The 20,521-nt window shown below is 36.4% G+C and overlaps 1 protein-coding gene across 1 annotated transcript in view; it reads left to right on the top strand.

Moving 5' to 3' along the window:
• The first annotated feature begins 6,957 nt into the window (after window positions 1–6,957).
• LOC110021989 (dynamin-related protein 5A) overlaps window positions 6,958–20,521 on the top strand; it is a 33,773-nt gene continuing 20,209 nt past the window's right edge. The window contains exons 1-8 of the mRNA XM_020720740.1: window positions 6,958–7,291; window positions 9,326–9,389; window positions 9,501–9,605; window positions 10,342–10,443; window positions 13,257–13,307; window positions 13,401–13,462; window positions 19,600–19,690; window positions 20,190–20,254. Coding sequence (XP_020576399.1) covers window positions 7,163–7,291; window positions 9,326–9,389; window positions 9,501–9,605; window positions 10,342–10,443; window positions 13,257–13,307; window positions 13,401–13,462; window positions 19,600–19,690; window positions 20,190–20,254 — 669 coding nt within the window. The 5' untranslated portion in view covers window positions 6,958–7,162. The remainder of the gene's footprint in view (window positions 7,292–9,325; window positions 9,390–9,500; window positions 9,606–10,341; window positions 10,444–13,256; window positions 13,308–13,400; window positions 13,463–19,599; window positions 19,691–20,189; window positions 20,255–20,521) is intronic.

The following is a 20,521-nucleotide window of genomic DNA, read 5'->3' as shown; positions in this document are numbered from 1 at the left end:
ACAGTTTACAGTGCTTTCTTTTCTTGTACTTTCTATATTGTACTTCCATGCTTATAAACTTGCATGTTAAACAACGATGTCACCATACATGAAAACCCAAACTGCTAGATTAGCCATAAAAATGAAACCAGAACTAAAATTAAAATCAAACAAGATAAAATTCACCCTCACAACATTCAAAATATAAAACAACTCAAAATTTAATCACAAACATCGCAAAACAACAATTGCAACTAAATTAAGACGTCTCTATTGGATGATCGAGAATCCCTCGGAGGAGGTAACCTAAGGTTGCTAATGAGGCTTTCTACGGTCAAAATGAAAGTATGAAAATCATTAAATTAAGTTTAGTAAATTTATTTGGACTAAGTGAATCTAATAGAAAATAGTGGTACCAGAACGAGGGAACCGTAGGATCCTAACCGGTGTCGCTATAATTAACTTTAATATGCCTCATAATATTTAAAGAATCATAACCATAGGGATATTTGATTTGACATCATGACTTGACACATTAGAAAACTTAAACTTGCTACGACGAGGAGCTTAGAGCTAACATCGTGGGCAACACGATCATCTTCAATAGCAAAACATATCTCCATCAGCTAGACCAATTTCTTTTCTTCAAATTAAAAAAAACCAAGCTATAAGAATTCGAGGCAGTTTGCTTATGCAACATAAATCTTCACCTCATCTTTAGGTCTTTGTACAACTCTGCTGTACAATATAAGCCCTAACATGCCTTAGGATTCTGAGGTATGCCTTAGGATTCTGAGGATTCTGAGGTTGTCATTCGTCACGACCTATACCCTCACATATTCAAGGTTATTTGTGTGATTCTTCCACACAAATGTAAGCTTTAAATAAATAAAATTAGCAAGATGAAACACTTAAATAATTTCTCCTCAAAACGGAAGCCAAACAAAAGGATAGACTAGGAAGTCACCGAGGTTCTCCTCCAGACCCATGACATCCCCTAGTTCTTCCTCCTTTGGATTCCAAAAACAAAATGTTCTAAACTTGAACCAATCCCTTTCATTTCACACATCTTTTTCCGATTTTGCTTCTTTTGACCTCCTTGAAGATAATATTTCCTGATTTTTATCGAGAGTTTTCTTAGGTGACTTCGGTTTTCTAAGATGTAATTAACTGTAGGGGCTTGCCCTTATAGGAAGCTTGTCCGAACCTAGCTTAAAATAAACTCTTTTTAATTCTTCATATTAAATAATGGAATTTATCGATAAATAAAATGGTTTCGTAGACCAAACGGATGTTATATTTTTCTTAGTTTATTTGATTGAGTGTCACCCTCAAGTCTTATGTTTATCCTTCGGGATAGATACAAGATTTGTGTATAACGCTCTTTCATTTAAACTATGAATAATATGGGATCAGTTTGATTTCATATTTTTCTAAATTATAATATATATATATTGTCCCAATGAATCCATCTAAATATTCAGAAACAACCAACCAACCTTGCCAGCAACTGAAAAAACATAAAAAATCATACTTGCCATTGAAAATTCCTTGGCATAAAGACTAAAAAAAAGGCACTACCATAGAATAACTTTCCTTTATTGTTTACACTTAAATAAAAAAAAAAGAATTTCATCCGGTATCACAACTTAACAAATATAACAATGTAGACACTTGACAAATTGATAAACAATCAAATTGCATTGTTAACGACTTTATAAGCCAAGAGTGGTGCATCAAGAATTCATTTTTTGCAATGTTGGTAAACAAGTTTTAAATTTCAATCACCAAAATCACCAACCTTTAAATATAATTGCTCGTACATGTCTACCATGAATACCATGAAAGTGAATTAGTGCTCATCGCAACATATGATACCACGAATGACTTGACAATTAAAGCAAAGGATGTCAAAGAAATACATCTCTTTTCCTACTTACATGATCTACTCAGAGCCAAAGTAATGTATAATAATCTTTACTTATTTCCAAAATTATTCAAAGCCAGAACATTGACTCTATATATGTGATAGAGAAAAAAATCAAGCGCAATAATAACTAAACTTGAAAGAAGAAACCTGTTGAAACTCAGAATAATGTGAAATAAAATGGAATACTTAATTATTTCATTGATATGAACTAGGGTATAAATAACCCTTACAAGAACTCTATAATAGGAAAAATAATAAAAAGGAAATTATATGAAAGAAAAGATATATCATATAATATCTCCAATAATTAATTCATATTAATTATTATGAAATATATGAAATAACATAAAATAAAAAACCAAATAATCCTTAATCTAAGGAAATAAATATAAAATAGGAAAGGAAATATCTCCTTATATTAAGGAAATAATTTATTCCTCATAACTTCTTATAGGAATAAATTATTTCCTACTATAATTCTTAACACTCCCCCTCAAGTTTGGAATGTATGTTAATAATTCCAAACTTGCTAAGTAGTGAAGAAAAATTGGTCGTTTGGATTGTTGAATTTGCTAGATTCGGGCTTGACTGAATTTTAAGTTTGTTTGTCATATGCTTCGGTGCAGAAGATAGATTCAAGCTTTGCTAAATTTGTTGGATTCAGGCTTAGCTGAATTTTGAGTTTTATATGTCATATGTTTTGGCTTAGAAAAGAGATTCAGGCTTCGCTGAATTTTCTGGATTCAGGTTTGACCGAATTTTGAGTTTTGCAGGGGAAAGAGACAACATACAGGAAAACTGACTTTTAGTTGACCGTGATTGTCTCGTTGGTTGCAGAAAAAAACATGTAAATCACACCCAGTAAATTCTGTTGACAGAGAAAGCAGCAGAAGAAAGGGCAGCTGAAAACATAACTCCCCCTGACGCTTGGGCCAGGGAAGAAAAAATACTGCAGGAGAAATGACTGGTTGGGAACATAGCTCCCCCTTACGCTTTGGCAGGGAAGAAAAAAATACTGTAGGAGAAATAGCCGGCTGGAAATGCAGCTCCCCTTAACGCTTTGGTAGGGAATAAAAAAAACTGCATGAGAAATTGTCGGTTGGAAACGCAGCTCCCCCTGAAGCTTTGGCAGAGAAGAAAAAATACTGCAGGAGAAATGGACGGCTTGTCCGATTCATGGCAGCGATATCTCTGGGTGGCGGCATCGCTAGTGCCGTGCTCTCGAATTTACTGAATTTGCTTGAAATGATCTTGATGATGGCCTTAGTGTGAGGATACGAATGATCGAAGCTGAGATTGGGGTCAGAGCGGATCTCCCCCGTGAAGTCGTTGAGTTGACGTCGAATTGGAAAATGGAGTTAGTGTCGCCGGAATCCCACTTTCCTCCTCAATCGCCTCTCTCGATCAAGAAAAAATCTTTATTCCTCTCCCTTCATGCACAGAGGATGGCAGGAAGGGAGTCCGATAATTCTCACAGGAGATTCGATGGCTAGAATATGAAACCTCGCTCTGATACCATGTTGAAACTCAGAATTATGTAGAATACTTAATTATTTCATTGATATGAACTAGGGTATAAATAACCCTTACAAGAACTCTATAATAGGAAAAATAATAAAAAGGAAATTATATGAAAGGAAAGATATATCATATAATATCTCCAATAATTAATTCATATTAATTATTAGGAGATATATAAAATAACATAAAATAGGAAACCAAATAATTTTTAATATAAGGAAATAAATATAAAATAGGAAAGGAAATATCTCCTTATATTAAGGAAATAATTTATTCCTCATAACTTCTTATAGGAATAAATTATTTCCTACTATAATTCTTACATTTTTTCTTAAAGTGTGAACCCAATTGAATACGCGCATTAAAAATTCTACAATTAACACGTTATGGTATAACTATTCGTGCAAAGCGATTTTGAACTGCCTCCGAGGATTCAGTATTCAGTTTTTCTTGATTTCCATGATGCTCTTAACCTTGGGCTCGTAAAGGGAGAACACCAGCACCTGCCTCCTGGCAACCTCGAGCTGGGACTTCCCGTCGGAAAAGGCCGCGGCGATGGAGATCGGATCGGAGATGCAGCGATTCTCCCGGAAGCCATCGATCGTCCTCCTCCTGGTGTACTCCCTGATGTTGTAGTCGGTGAACTTCGAAGCTGTGCGAAGAAGATATCAGAATAAAAATAACACTTCAGTTCTTGTCGGCAACACCGCCGTTGTCGGCGCCGATGCCGCCATGGGTGAAGCTGCTGAAGATTGATCCTCTTATTTCCAGGTGCGCCGGCTAGGTTTCCTATTATAGAGTTCTTGTAAGGGTTATTTATACCCTAGTTCATATGAATGAAATAATCAAGTATTCTACATAATTCTGAGTTTCAACATAGTATCAGAGCGAGGTTTCATATTCTAGCCATCGAACCTCCTGTGGCAGGGAGGGGGCAGGAAGGGAGAGAAATAAAGATTTTTTCTTGATCGAATTTGCTGAATTTGCTTGAAATGATCTTGATGATGGCCTTAATTTGTTGAATTTGCTTGAAATGATCTTGATGATGGCCTTAGTGTGAGGATACGAATGATCGAAGCTGAGATTGGGGTCAGAGCGGATCTCCCCCGTGAAGTCGTTGAGTTGACGTCGAATTGGAAAATGGAGTTAGTGTCGCCGGAATCCCACTTTCCTCCTCAATCGCCTCTCTCGATCAAGAAAAAATCTTTATTCCTCTCCCTTCATGCAGGCAGGAAGGGAGTTCGATAATTCTCACAGGAGGTTCGATGGCTAGAATATGAAACCTCTCTCTGATACCATGTTGAAACTCAGAATAATGCGAAATAAAATGGAATACTTAATTATTTCATTGATATGAACTAGGGTATAAATAACCCTTACAAGAACTCTATAATAGGAAAAATAATAAAAAGGAAATTATATGAAAGGAAAGATATATCATATAATATCTCCAATAATTAATTCATATTAATTATTAGGAGATATATAAAATAACATAAAATAGGAAACCAAATAATTTTTAATATAAGGAAATAAATATAAAATAGGAAAGGAAATATCTCCTTATATTATTAAGGAAATAATTTTAAGGAAATAATTTATTCCTCATAACTTCTTATAGGAATAAATTATTTCCTACTATAATTCTTAACAAAACCATTTCAAAAAAAATGGAGAATATGTAGATCAACTTAAGAGAGGCCTTGCACTTGCCATAACATTGCTATCAACCACGCGGAATGTTCCCCACAGGAAAGGCCTCCCCTAAATTTTCGGACAGAAAGTAACAGTTCTCCAGATTTAAGTTACATACAATGCATCAATGGTATGAAATGCACAATGCAATGAACTTTTGTTAAACCATTTTTGTATTGCTAGAATGCAAAAAAAAAAAAAAAATGCCAATCTGAGCAAAGATATACATTTCCTTCATGTAAATTGGATACACGTGCTTCTCATCCCCCCAAAATATAGCATGAAAAACTCCTTCATGCTACCAAGTATTCCAGATCGAAAAAAATATATGAAGATGGAGATGGGAGGAAGAAGAAAGGGAGGAGCAGAGGCACAGGGGGACTTGGGAGAGAATGTTTTAGATCGAAGATTCCAATACCTCGATTCCTTCATTTTTCAATCGAGGAAGAACACGCCGCTCTTTTTCGCTCGAGGGGGTCCAGACGCAGACAAGGCTTTTCTTCAGAGAGGGAAACTATGATAACAAATGATCTGTTGCGAGGGGTAAAGTAAGAAAAATTCGGGCCTAATGCAGGGCCGTGGGGTTCGTCCTGCGGACCGCTTCCCCTAAGCTTTCACTCTCCGCCCCCGCGAAGCTACGAAACAAACGAAAATATTTTTTTGATCGCGGTGGTTTGGAACAGCACCGCACGAAAAACGCGGCCCCAAACAGAGCATTAGGGTTTGTTTGGGGCGACGACAAAGCCACGTCTCGTGACTGTGCCGCCTTTTTTTGCTGTTTAGGATAGCGGTGCCTCCATGAAAAGCCGCGATTTAGCCTGAACGCGGAACACTACCCCTCACCCGCGACCGGACTTTATCTTTGGCTTCTCTACCTCCGTGCCCTTACCTTGCCCAAATCGAAACATTGTGCCTCGTGAAAGACCTGGAAGCTGTGATCTTCTCTTCCTCTCCTCCTTTTCTTCGACGTTTCTGGTCCTCTTCCTCCTCTTCTCCTGTGTTTCCAATTGCAGCACGAGGCTTCAGTCACGATGGTGATGGTTTTGGATGAAATAAAGAGAGTCGAAGCGACATGCGAGTGTTTCGGGGAGAGAGAGTAGTGATGTGGGGGAGCATTTAGTACTAATTTAATTTATTTAAGTTAATTTTATTAATTTGATTGATTAATTATTAGTAGTTAAGTAAAATTTTATCCGATTGATTTTAATTTAAAAAATTACAATTATTATTTAATTATTAATTAATAAATAATTTAGTTTTAAATTCATCCAATAAATTTATATATTTATTCAATAATTTATTCAATAATTTAGTTTTAAATTCATCCATCATTCAATATATAATTTAGTTTTAACAAACATTTTTACGGACTTTTTTATTAGACAAGGGCAGAGTCATTCATCCAGAAACAAGTTACCAGGCTAATTCCCCGCAACAACTTCTAAGTGCAACTAAGCTGCAGTTGAAAAGCTGCATCTCCCCCAAACACAAAACATTTTTACTAGACAAGGGCATAATCATTCATCCAGAAATAAGTTATCAGCCTAATTCCCCGCAACAACTTCTAAGGGCAACTTAGCTGCAGTTGAAAAGCTGCATCTCCCCCAAACACATCCTTAATCCATATCCCACAATTTCATAAATAATATTTCACTCAGCCTCTATAAATAATGAATTTTTTCCTATCAAAATTATTTTTACTCCTTAGCTTAGCCACTCTCGAGCTACAATAATTTAAAAATAAAAATTTAATTTTAATAGATTATTATTTCAAGCTTCGTCCATCTTAATTTGAAAAAAAAATTAGATCGAGAATAAATAATTCATAAGCCAAAAAAAAAATTTCAAACGAGGAATCTTGGACGCACGGTCGCGTTTCGCTTCTTCGATCCCCTTCAAGTCCTCGCTCTTTAGCTCTCCACGCTTCCTTCGCGCAGAAGGCCAGCAGTTCCGATCAGATCCGGCTTGCGTCCAGTCAAATTTTCATTCCATTCGGCCGTTTCGATCGGATCTGACGTCTTGTGAAGGAAAGGGGCTATGGAGAGCTTGATCTCGCTGGTGAACAGAATCCAGAGGGCTTGCACGGCCCTAGGAGACTATGGCGATGAGAGCGCGCTACCGACGCTGTGGGATTCGCTGCCTTCCATTGCTGTGGTGGGAGGACAGGTTGGTTTCTGGATCTTCGATGTATCTTCTTTTGAATGTCATTTGTTTTCTTTTCGGTGGGCAAGATCTGGTTTAGGCCGCTTTTGTGCTTTGTTGTTTGTAAGGGTTTTAGTCACGCGGCTTAGATATTCTAGTTTTTTTATTTTTTTATGGAGATGCGCTGCTCCTTTGAGCTTGTGGACTCCAGCTGAAAAGTTTCTTTGATTTTGTTTTTTTCTGTTACTCGGTTCAATTACTGGATACCAACGCTGCTTGGTTTCAAAAAGATTCATGCTTGACCTTTTCCTTTCATTATATTGCTATTTTGTAGTTCCTGCGCTTGGGTACTGTGCGTGCAATTTAAATTTTGTAGGTGAATGTCTTACTGGATTTTGATTAATATGTACCATGTTTCTGATTTTGTATGCATTAAAACGCATCACAGCAAAGGATGGAAAATTTATTTCAATAGGGCTACTAATAAGAAACTCTATCACTGGAATCCCGAACATTTCAATAAATTGCTCAAATTTTACTCAATATTTACAGTTTACGTAGAAATTACCCAGAGATCCGGTTCAATAAGTACAATTAACTATTCAATTGCTTGATTTTATACATAGAGGAGGTTGGCCTACTTGCATCGTGCTTTAATTTCCATTGTAGAAAAGTGTTAAAATGGTTCTGAGTATCTGTAGAGTATCATTTTAGTTCACGAGTGTATAAAAAGTGTCAGTTTAGTCCCTATACCCTTTTAATGGGTGGCTAAAAAAATCTTCCTTGCGGACTATTTCTCTATTTCTGCCCATATTAAAAAAGTCTGGGAACTAATTTGACTTTTTAACGGACTCTGGGACTAAAATGACTCCATATAAATAGTGAGAGGAGTTTTTTTGACACTTTACTCATTTCCATGGAGACTATGAACTCCTAATTTTATATAACTTGTGATTATTTGACTCTTTGAGTATTGTTGAATAATAAAAAATCGGTAAAAGTAAAATATGGTTGAGTAGAAGTGAATGATGGAGAGAGAATTATATATTACAATTTTATGAGAAATCCTTTTATTTCATATGGGGCCGGGGCAGTGGAACTAACTCGTGGTAATATGAGCTGGCCATGTGTCCTCAACCTTTTATTTAGCACTTGTTTATGATGGATTTCCAGCCCTTCTGCTTTGAAATTCATTTAATTGCAGAATTGACATCTAGTTTTGGATTGGCTATTTTTCTTGAAAGGATACCATTATACTACTAGAGATATGGATTGGGCCTAAACAGTAGAAGGAATGATAAAAAGAGAAGTCTCAATGAGTTGATCTGGTTTACAAAAAAAACTCGTTTGAACCTTTTTCGGTTGACAAGGATGAGTTGAATTACAAATATAATTCAGAAAGAGTGATTACGAGGAGAATCTTTGTCTGGCGGAGATTTCGCACGAGAGCACCAAAATCATAAGCCCTTACCAAAGGCAGAATAAAGAGTTTAAAGCATTTCAAAACAACAAACTAGACGTGCACGCTACAAAGCTAGGCACATCAAGCCCAAATCATGTGGTTTCCACATAATTTCTTCATGCATCGAAAGGTGCACCCTGGTCTTCATTTATACATTGGAAGTCAATTGTAGAGCGCATGCATCATAGGAAGTGAAATATACTTTCAGATACCCAAGCTTCGGGCTTGTTGTATTATATAGTGCGCCTTTTATGTTTACCAAACTAATTTTCTTTTCTAGAAATTAGCTATATTTTGATGATTTTATCATTTATTCTTTGAAACTTATCTTTTTAAGTAGTGTATTTTCCTTCAGCAGAGAGGCAAACGGTTAGTAAAATTTCTTTATTTATTCCATATTTTGATGTCTTATGAGAGTTCTTATCCTTCTCTTTTGGGTCATGATTATTTAGTTATGTAGCCTTGTGTGCTTTAGGTTGTGCTCATAAATACCATTAAGCATGCATATTTTCACATTTTAAAATTCGGAAATCAGGTGGAAATATTTTCAATACCCTTCTGGTATGTTAAAGTTGTATGATCATGTATGTTTGTAGAGTTCGGGCAAGTCTTCAGTGTTGGAGAGTGTAGTTGGGAAGGACTTCTTGCCTCGTGGATCAGGTAAATAATTAATTTTTGTTGTTTGTTTTTTTATTTCTACTAACCACCTTTCCCTTAATTGGAGATACTGTGTGATTTTCAACAGATAAATGTCAATGACTCTTTTTTCAGGAATTGTCACACGACGTCCTCTTGTGCTGCAACTTCATAGAATTGATGAAGGGAGAGAATATGCTGAGTTTCTTCATCTCCCAAGGAAGAAGTTTACAGATTTTGGTAAATTTAAATAATTTATTGTATTAATTGAACAATATGATAATTTAAATTTCCATTTGTAGGACATATTTATCTTGAATATTTTTATGCGTTTTGAAAACGTCGCTTCACCGTTTGGAAACTGCGTTTGAGTAGTTTATCCGAAAATGCAGTTGGTTTTTTACAATAAATGCGGAACGCTGGTCGAACCCCTCGGTCCACGTTTCCAGATAAGCGGCTTATCTAGATATGCACAAACTACCCCAAACGCACCCTTAGATTAAAGATTCAACTTGCTATGATACTCTGTTGATGTTGAGGTGATATTTTGTGGTGGTACTGTTCTTCACCAGATTGGAGACATTGAGATCAAACCCTATTTATTAGAAATAGAGCATCTGATTTGTTGGCCTAGCCTACATCAGTGTTTGAAGCTCTTTAGTCAACTTGTTAGGATTATCTGCCTCATTTGTTGGCGTTTTCTTAATATTTTTCTACATAAATGATAATATAAATTGCACTGTGGTCAGAATCTTTGTCAATCTTTTGAATTTTCAAAAGAATGTGTTCCCTACTACTTTTTTGGAACATTTGAGACCCATATTTTTAAGTTGTCATATATAGGGAAGATTTATTTGTACTTACCATTTCATAAACTTATTTCATTTATTTGGTGCTTTGTGGATCCTGTTGTACAGTATTATTGCATTGCAAATTTCTATTCGGCATCTAACCTCAGTTTTTTTTCCCTATGCAGGTCTTGTGAGGAAGGAGATTCAAGACGAAACTGATAGAGAAACTGGCCGCAGCAAGCAAGTTTCTAGTGTCCCTATACACCTGAGTATTTATTCTCCTAATGGTGAGGACATTTTTAATGTGTTAAATCTTACGCTCTCTGTTATACTTGCACTTTTGGTTTGAATCAATCAAAACAGTTCTTTAACATAATAATTAGAGCAATATCATTTGCAAACCATTGAATGTTTTTTTTCTGCTTGGGTGCTATATATTTTTTTAAAGTTTTATTTTGGGACTGCAATATCATTCATATATTAGCTACTAGTGCAGTGTTCGTAATGATTTAGCGAGCCTTTCAAATTCTTGTCATGTAAAATTAATTTTTTCATTCAAAACATATTTTAGTACTCTAAAGGTCAAAATAAGTTATATTGCTTTGTAAAGAAGGGAACTATGCAGAGATATTTATGTTTGTTGCTATAATCTGGAGCATTAGCCTTCAAATATATATATTGTTTTTTATGTTCAGAACATGTTTGCAACTTGAATCATATAGACATGTGCTTCGCATAATATAATTCATGGGACAAATATTCTCAAATGAAACAGTTTGATCGTGTTAAGTGCTTAGATGCTATGCAGTGTAACTGTATGCCATGATTTCCTTTATAATAAAGGAGGCCCCAAGCAATTCTGTAATTGATATAGTGCGAAGCTTTGAAAAATAACTTCAACGTACTAGTTCTAGGGAGCTGTCAAATTAAGTGGTTATTAACACATGATGCTTGTCAAATTAAATAATTATTTTTAAGGATCAAAAGAATTTGATGGCTTGGGAATTACTGAAGGATTCTGAGATAATCTTGATTCTATCAGTTATCTTGATGTCGTAATGATGATGATGATGATATGATGAAAGGTAGATAATCATCAGATATTCAGGAGTAATAAGTATTGATGAACCCTTTTCTTAGGCAAAGAAACTAGTAAAAATATTGGCTCATATCAAGCTTGGTGCATAGGAAGAAGACTTTCTATGAATATGTAAGTGCCTGTTTACTACTGTATGGATTTGCAATTATTAAGATTCCGAAGTATTGTTCTAGTTATAAATGGTTGATGCTATTCAAAGAAATATATGTGAGATCAAAAACATTAGTACTGCCTTTATCATAAATTGGGTACAAATAAATGCAGCAAAAAATACATTTCTCAGACCAACTATTATGAGGAAAATCATGAATTAGTAGTGTTTCTCATCCAAATCTTTTGTGTTATTGGAAGGTTGCACTTTGCTCAAAGTTTGGACTTGCCTAAGAAATGGTCAAATCACTAGTCAATTAGTAGTCCATGAATGGTCGAGAACGACAAAAAACTTCCAGCGAACTGCAAAATATATCAATGTTTTCCTTTAATCTTGAAGGAGGACAAGGAAATTATACACTTCTCTTGTAGTTCTGCCGAAAACCAATAAAAAACAGGGATAATTAACAAATCCAACATTACATAGTGCAGCAGAAGTGACACCCAAAAAAAAGGAGATACAAAGAAGAAGAATATCTTGCATTGGAAATAAACAGAACAGAAACAAGCCAAGATTCACCAACTCGAAACCCTAAAGCATCATTTTTATGGTCAGTCTCTCTAGTTTTGATTATAATATGGTACAATGTTAGTGAGGTTATTGGAAATGGTAGTTGAATACTGAAATGGATGAAAGACATTTAATTCGAATACACCGGAGGGCATAATTTATGTTAACATGCAACAAAATATCAGGTGAAGCTGTAATCATCAGTCCAATAACTAGCAAAATTAGTTATAGATGTGCTGTGCTGGCCTTGGGATTATTCTGATACTGTTTGCATCTGATAAGAGAAGAAATCTTTTAACTCAGCGAAAGGAGAAGAAAGCTTGAGATAATGATTCAATTTATTAGTCTAGAAGCAAATAAGGAGGAAGCAAAAAGGTTCAAGGTTAACCATTATGGGTGTTTGTAGAAATTACTTGCTTTTGAAGTGTTTAGGCTCAGCAATTAAACTTTGATTATTGTAATTGCTCCCTTTTAATGATGCCCAAGCATTGTTAAGAATATAACCACTTTATATTTATTATTTACCACTGATATGCATGCTTAGACGTTTTATACAGTCATTTCTTTTGTTCTTTTTAGATTGTTGTTGCACCCTTAGGTTGTTGTGTTTTTTTATTTTTTTTCTGATTTATAATTTCATTTGGTTGGCTATTGAAAATTTTTTTATTTTCTTTTATATTGTTTAAGGGGGGAGCCCGAACTTAAGGAAATGGTAAAGGCTCCCTGAGGGAGCAAATCTATTGATTCTTTATTTACTTCAAAATCGCCGTTTGGGATATGTTGTTGATTAATATCCGGACCTAGGTTTTTTTACTAGGAGAGTTAGGGACTACATGTGTCATTCATAACTCAGAAATTTCATTAAAATATCTGTATTAGGAACAACATGAGAATTATCCGAATTTGTGAGTTGGATCAAACGTCATTATCTTTGGGTGTCTCAGATTCATATATAGATGGTGCTGAATTGATTACCTATCCAGAATAAAAATCTTTCTGATTGGCCGCTAACATTTGTGCATTTGCAGATTGGATACTGTAGTGCGATTGCTTTTTTCCTTTGCCTCTCAGGATTTTTAATTTACCCTGTGATTGCATCCATGTAAAAAGCTTAAATTAGTAGAGCTTGTTCTTGACAAAGCTTAATGCATGCCTTTGTTTTTTATTTGGTGCAGGACGGTGTTATATATCCATGACTTGTCTTCTTTTAATTTGTCTTGTTGAAACTTTTGTTTTTTTGCAACAACAACAAATCCAAACAGATATTTCAATGCAGTTTTTTTATGATATATTTGTTTTAATGGTTACTGCTTATGTTCTTATCATGTTAAAATTTACAGTTGTGAACTTGACGCTAATTGACCTTCCGGGGCTTACCAAGGTGGCTGTTGGTGAGTTATTTTTGTCCTCTGTTAATTTAGTTTGAGATGTCTACTTGTATCTAACCATATTAAGTACTAATCATCCCGTTGATGTTTATCCAGAGGGTCAACCTGATAGCATTGTTGCAGATATAGAGAACATGGTTCGCTCTTATATTGAGAAGGTGAGCCTTTTTGAATTGTTTCCCATCGTATAATTCATTGAAAGTAATTATATTGCATGCATGTTTTATGGCATGCACATGTATTTTTTGTTATCAAAATTGGTGCTGGAGTGGATTATATATTCTATATGTTGAATAGTTTGGCATGCTTTATAAATGTACATAAGATTGTGAAAATTAATGAAAAACTACACAATTACTTATTAAGGTGCTGACATCTTATTGCCTTGGTCACTTGGGTGTTGTAAGATTCTACTTAAGCTTCTCATAACATCCCTAAATAGGGTATTTGTGCCTGCCGCAATTGCATATCAAATCTTTGGAAATTTTCAAAAATTATTTTATTAGGGTTTTACTTTTGATATGCTTATTGGGTTTAGTGTTCAAGATTTGTTAAATGAGGTGAGCTATTGTGCTTTTTAAAGTTCTTTATCATCTCTTTCCATTGGTTTTTTTTTAATTCCATTTTCTGCATTTTTTTCTATCCAATTACTCATGAGCGGTTGGCATTTTACCTTGAGGTGAGAATTGGCTCTTCTTTTTGCTATGCTTCATCCTAATCATTTTCTTGTTTGCATGTTTTTGTATTCATCATTTTGTCTCTAGAATGTATTTTTTATTTTTGTACTTTTATACTATCTTTCTACAATTTTTTGTTTATTGTGACATCCTATTTAATATCACTGAAACTATTATTTTTTTTTTAAAGTTTGGTTATGCTTTTCTAGCAATTTATATTGAATGTGGATAGTATAATTTGTGCAAACCACTTATTGTTTTTCTAAAAAGGCTTGCATCTTGTAAATTGTAATTATGTACTTCCAAACTCTCCAAGCTTGTAAGGCCTGACACTTACTGATTTGCTGGACACGGGCAAGTTTGGACTGGATTTACCAATTGCAGGATCCTGTGGCTGAGTGTGACAGCTTGGGATTGTGCAAGCATTAGAATAAAATATAGCACAATGAGCTCCTTTTGAGTTCAATGGATCCTTTTTCTAAATCGTAAAGATTGCAGAAGGGTAACTGATATCGGAGTTAACCCAAACAATAATAGGAAAATAAATATTATTACTGGAAAAGTCAAATGGGCGGTTACAATCAAACACACACTGAAATGGAAAATAAAAACAGAATAATACAGACAGTAGGGTTCGAATCCTGGGTGGTGGAGGTTGGCTAAGTGGTCCTCATGTAGTAGGAGGTGGATGAAATGGGTTGTGGATGAAGAGCGGATGCGGGTAGCTGGAAAGGCAGTTGGTGGCTGAAAGTAGCAAGGAGGAAGGCTGTACAGTAGGTTGGCAGTGGCAATGGGTGGTATGGATGGCTGGAAGGAGGGCTTTGGATTGCGGGAAACAGCTAGGGGAGGGTTGGATAGCAGGTTGGCAGTAGCAGAGGCTGGCAAGGATAGCTGGAAGGGCTGTGGATTGCTGGAAATGGCCAGGGGGAGGGCTGTACAACAGCTTGGCAGTGGTGGAGGGTGATAAGGATGGCTAGCGGGGCAGTAGCAACGAGGAACGACGATTGACAGGGATGCATGGAGGTTGTGGAAGGGTAGGGTGGCTGTGCTGGGTAGGAAGAAGGGTTGGGCTGCTCGGAGACAAATGGTTACTGTCTTTGGGGAGAAGGATGGCTGCAGCGGTGGACGACGACGACAACAATGTAAGTAAGATTGCAAAGGATGGGGAGAGTCGATGATAAACACCGCCTCCGATGAGATACAAGCCGGAGTACCATCTGCCGTTAGATATAACCCTATAAGGTAATATTTGGACACTAGCAGCTATCCTGACAAAAACACAATCAAACTGCCCGCTAAACCCCCCCCACACCCACACACACACACACACACAGATACACAGACACAGAATGCCCCTCTCATTTCAAAAGGCACAAAATCCCTCCTTTTTCTCTTAGAATGAATGGAAAGCAAAGATGAAACTTACTAAATTTGGAAGGAATTTAAAATAGGGCTACTCGGTTTGGCTCTATGCCGTTCATGTGAACCAACTGCGTTGTGCTTAGTCATGGGGTCGGGGGAAACCCCACGTAGGTGTTAGACGCCTTGTCAGTGTTGGAGACTCTTGGGGTTGGGGCTACTTCGACCTCATTTATCAAAGCTTCCGGCTCCTTGTAGTATATTGTCAAATCATCCATGTTGAAGGTGGTGGAGCTACTGTAGCTTCTTGATAAGTCAATCTTGTAGGCATTGTTCTTCCAAAACACATCCTAATAGAATAAGTATTCATCCTCCTTTTGACACAATCTGAGCCGGAGCTGTATATAGATGTAGATTCTCATAAAGTAACTATGGAGCCATTAAAGTCGTGATTTGTTTCTCCCACTCACACTCGGTTGAATGTATTTGATAACAAGTATGCTAGGAGGAATCAACTCTGTAATGACATCTATGGCAGATTGGACCACATTGAAGTATAATCACTCAGGAGAGGTCTCTTTTTATTCCAATCTGAAGGGTCATACTTTCCATTGTAAAATTTTTTCCCCACCTAGCTCCTAAGACAATTTTCAAATTCGCGGTTCATTCCTTCTGTCTGACCATCTGTCTGTGGGTACACAGTTGAATTGAAGTTAGTAGTTGAATAACTCTATATAGTTTTCTAGAAGTAGCTCACAAGCTTTTCATTTTTGACATATTGGATCTCTCTCAAGTAGAATATATATCTGAACAGTCTAAAATTCTCTTATCTGGAGTTGCACAGTGTTTAGTATTAGTTCTTCAAGCTCATGGTCCTTTTAGACATCCAATATCAATCTTGCGAATGCTCTTCTCAACTTTCGTAAAAAGATAGCTTGAGGCACCATAACTTCGTACTATACATGAATGCCCATTACATAAGACTAACTACTTTCTTGCACAACCAAGGTTAATTTAGTTGGAGTCTCTCTTCTAGGTTCAACTGGAATCGCTGGAGTCTCTTATTTATTTGCTGGAAGCTGAGAATCATCTCTGAAATCTTCATATTCTCTTGAATTAGTGCTTATTTCTTCAACCGCTCCTTGATCAGTGAAACAAAACATTCTCTTTGCTGTGCAATCTAATTCAATTTAGAAATCCAATGTCAGTTTTTCGAGTGCTCCTTTCAACATCTATAAAAAGATAGCTCAAGGCACCATAGCATCATACTCTACATGAATGTCCATTACTTAAGACTAACTACTTTCTTGCACAACCAGGGTCAATTTAGTTGGAGTCTCTCTTCTAGGTTCAACTGGAATCGTTGATGTCTCTTACTTGTTGGAAGTTGAGAATCCTTTCTGAAATCTTCATATTCTCTCGAATCACTATTTATTTCTTCAACTGTTTCCTGATCAGTGAAACAAAGCATTCTTCTGGTTGTGCAATTTAATTCAACATGTTCAAATCCGTGGCACTTGAAACATTTCATGGTTGGAACAAATTTAGGAATGTGGGTGGGTTTCACATGTTCTCCAATCAAAATTAGTTTCTTTTCAAGTTGGGTTGGTTTGGATGTTCCATTGGGTGTACTGTAAGATGAGGCAGTCCTCTATTAATGTCGTCTCTTTACTTTTGATGCTTGGGTCTGAACATCTTGTCTGTAATGAACTGATAGGTACTGGTGTTTTAACTCTCATTTCATCTTGGACCAGACAATAATTTTATTCTTCCCTTCTTGATGTTGAAAAATCTTCAAGTTCTCCCACAGAAAAAATGTGATCTTCCTTAATTTGTTTGTCGCTAGTTTCACCATAATGATCGGTGGGACTTCCTAGTATTCAAAGATGTTCCAATGTCCAGACCCATATGGCCGTCAAAATATATCAAATCCACATTTATTTCTAAACCTTGGTTTCTCAAATATTTCATGTAAAAATCTTCGTGGTAGCGGTTCTTTATATTGGGACTCAAATGTAATTTGTGTAACCCCTCTGGATGGTATCCTCTTGAAGGCGGTAAGCCTCTATTGCTGTTAGAGGGTTTCTCAGTGTATATCCTTTCTGGAAATCTCTCAGACACCTATTTATGGATTTTTCAAAAATGATATCGTCTTTTCCCTCAATCAGATTTTCGACTACTGTTTCCTCGGTTGTATGACTATGGTTTGAGTTTGGGTAGGTGGAAAAGGGTGCATACGGGTTTTGTAGGGTGGGAAAAAAAAATTTTTGCTGTCCGGTTTGGAAAATCATCAAAGAGAAGAGTTTTGGGTGAAAATTGGGTTGGTTATTGGTGGATGCTAGAAACCTCAGGATAGGTCTAAGGTTAGGCTTGCTCTAGTACCAAATGATACCAGATTTAACCCAAACGACAAAAAATTTTTTTTGGTGTCCGGTTTGGAAAATCAACAAAAAGAAGAGTTTTGGGTGGTTTTAATGTTCGACATTGGTGGATGCTAACAAAAAGAAGACTTTTGGGTGGTTTTAATGTTCGACATTGGTGGATGCTAGAAACCCTAGGACTAGGGTTAGGCTAGCTCTGATACTAAATAATATTAGAGTTAACCTAAACAATAGTATGAAAACAAATATTATTACTGAAAAAATCAAATAGGTAGTTAGAACCAAACATACATTGAAATGAGAAATAACAACGATTAGAAAGTCCCACTGATCAGAATGGTGAAACTAGCGACCAACAAATTAAGAAAGAGCACATCTTTTCCGTGGGAAAACTTTTGTAATCTTTTATCTTTATATAATAATGCATAGTGCAATATTCATAGAAATGAGAAATAACAACACGACATAGACTCACATTAGGGTTTGATCTATTGGCGGTGGAGTTCGGCTTGGTGGTTCGAATGGAGTGGGAGGTGGCTAGATTCGGGTTGATTTGGAGCGGCAGGCAATATGGCTAGCTGGAAAGGCTGTGGTGGCCGGAAATAGCAAGGGGGAGGGCTGGATAGCAGGTCGACAGTGGCAGAGGGTGGCAAGGATTGCTAGAAGGGCTGTGGATTGCTGGAAACAACCATGAGAGCTGGAAAACCGGTTGACATTGGTAGAGGGTGGTAAGGATGGCCAATGGGGCTCCAACAGCGATGCCAGACTTCTAAATATTAGGAAAACTGCAGGTTTGTTATTTTCCCGGCGGCCACAACAAGGAACGACGTATTGCAGTGATTCAGGGAGGTTCTGGAATGGTAGAGGAGGCTGTGTTGAATAGGAAGAAGAATTGGGCTGCAGGGAGACATAAGGTTGCTGTCTTTGAGGAGTGGGATGGTCGCAGATGACGGCAACAACGCTAAGGTTGTAGAGGATGGAGAGAGTCGGGGATAATCACCATCTCGGACAAGATACGGCCGGAGCACGACCTGCCATCGGATACAATTCTAGAAGGAATATCGGGACGCCGATTGTTGCTTCAATAGAAATGCAATCAAACTATCCTCTAAACCCTAATACAATGTATGTATATATATATATATATATATATAAGAAATGACTAGAAATGAATGAAAGAAAATAATGAAACTTGCCAAATTTAGAAGGAATCTAAAACAGGGCCGCTCGGTTCGGCTCTGTGCCGATCACATGAGCCAACTGCGCGCACTGTCACGGGGTTGTGGGAAACCCCTTGTGGGTGATGTATGCCCATGTCTGTGCGGTAGACGCTCCCTTGTCAATAACAACCATGTTGATTGAGCTGTGCTTGCTAACCTTTACATTGACATGGTCAATGAGCTCGAGGAAGTAATTTCTTGAAATGTTTTGTAAGCTAGCTGGCCCTGAAGGTAATGACAGCTGAACCTGCAGCTTGTCCTATCAGAGAAAACATCTTAGGAAAGCCATAGCACGATTTCCTTTGTTTTGTGATTTGTTAAACCAACAGAGATGCTGCGATTGCTATGCTAGAAACCTAGCTACCTTGGTGGTTTCAAATTTTTCTTAGGTTTCTTGCAACCTTAACATGAATTTCTCGGTTTGTAGCTGTTGTATCTGCCTACATAAAATTAGCATATGCGATCTGCTTTGTGATATTGCATGATACTGTGCTATTTTTTAATAACCACCACTTTTTGTTTGTTTTCTATTTAGCTTAGCTCTCTTATTAGGATAATGACTTGATTTTCATAGTGCCTTGATTAGTTGACTATATAAGTTAACTCTGTGATGAAAATAAAATAAAACTCTTACAAATGATTTTCCTTCCATCTCCAGCCTAACTGCATTATTCTGGCAATATCCCCTGCAAATCAAGACCTTGCAACTTCTGATGCCATCAAAATTGCCCGTGAAGTTGACCCTAAAGGTTAGTTTTATTTTTATTTTTTCTATATAATTAAAAACACATGCTATCATTTTTATAACATAACCAGTATAGAAGTAATATCTATTCCAAGTGATTGATGAGTAGCTTAAAATTTCACTCCAAAAAAAGCAAAAATTATAGAGAGCTTAGTCACAAATTTTGATTAATTATTCCATGTCAAATGGAAATATGTTTGTACCGTTCATTTGAAATGATCAAAAACGGAGAAGGCTGATGGGAATGTGCAATTTAATTTGGCTGGTAAAGTATAATTTTTAATGAATTGTTTCACTCATTAGCAAAGAGTGACTTTTTACCATATACAATAAATTTACTAATATTTATTTATGATTCAGTAAATTAACAATCGCATATTCCAGCATCTGTATTCAGTGCGCACAGTTATTCCAGTAACAGCCAAAAAGTGCAAGATAGGTTCAGCATATTGTGATGATGCTCACACTATCCTTCTTATGTGCTTTTCTCTTTTGAAATCCAGGGGAAAGGACATTTGGAGTGCTAACTAAGATTGATCTCATGGACAAAGGCACGGACGCTGTTGATGTAAGAAAAGTGTTCATAATTTTTCATCATCGTATTTAGTACTGCAAACCCTTCTTTTGATTATTAGACCGTATGAAACAAGGAAGATTTGGGTGGTGCGCCAACGATGCTAATGATAGTGATTGCTCATTGTTTCATAACTCTATTTACTTTTCAGCTATGAAATGTATGATTTGCCTCAAGTTTGTATTTCTTAGTTATTTTTTAACAGTTTATTGCTTTGTTGTCTTCTTTTGTGATGCTTGAAGGATATATATATATATATAT

This window comes from Phalaenopsis equestris, unplaced genomic scaffold, assembly GCF_001263595.1.
Source record: "Phalaenopsis equestris unplaced genomic scaffold, ASM126359v1 Scaffold000160, whole genome shotgun sequence".
NCBI classification, from domain to species: Eukaryota; Viridiplantae; Streptophyta; class Magnoliopsida; order Asparagales; family Orchidaceae; genus Phalaenopsis; species Phalaenopsis equestris.
Note: the sequence above shows the minus strand (reverse complement) of the source record. Positions and strands in the feature narration are given on the sequence as shown.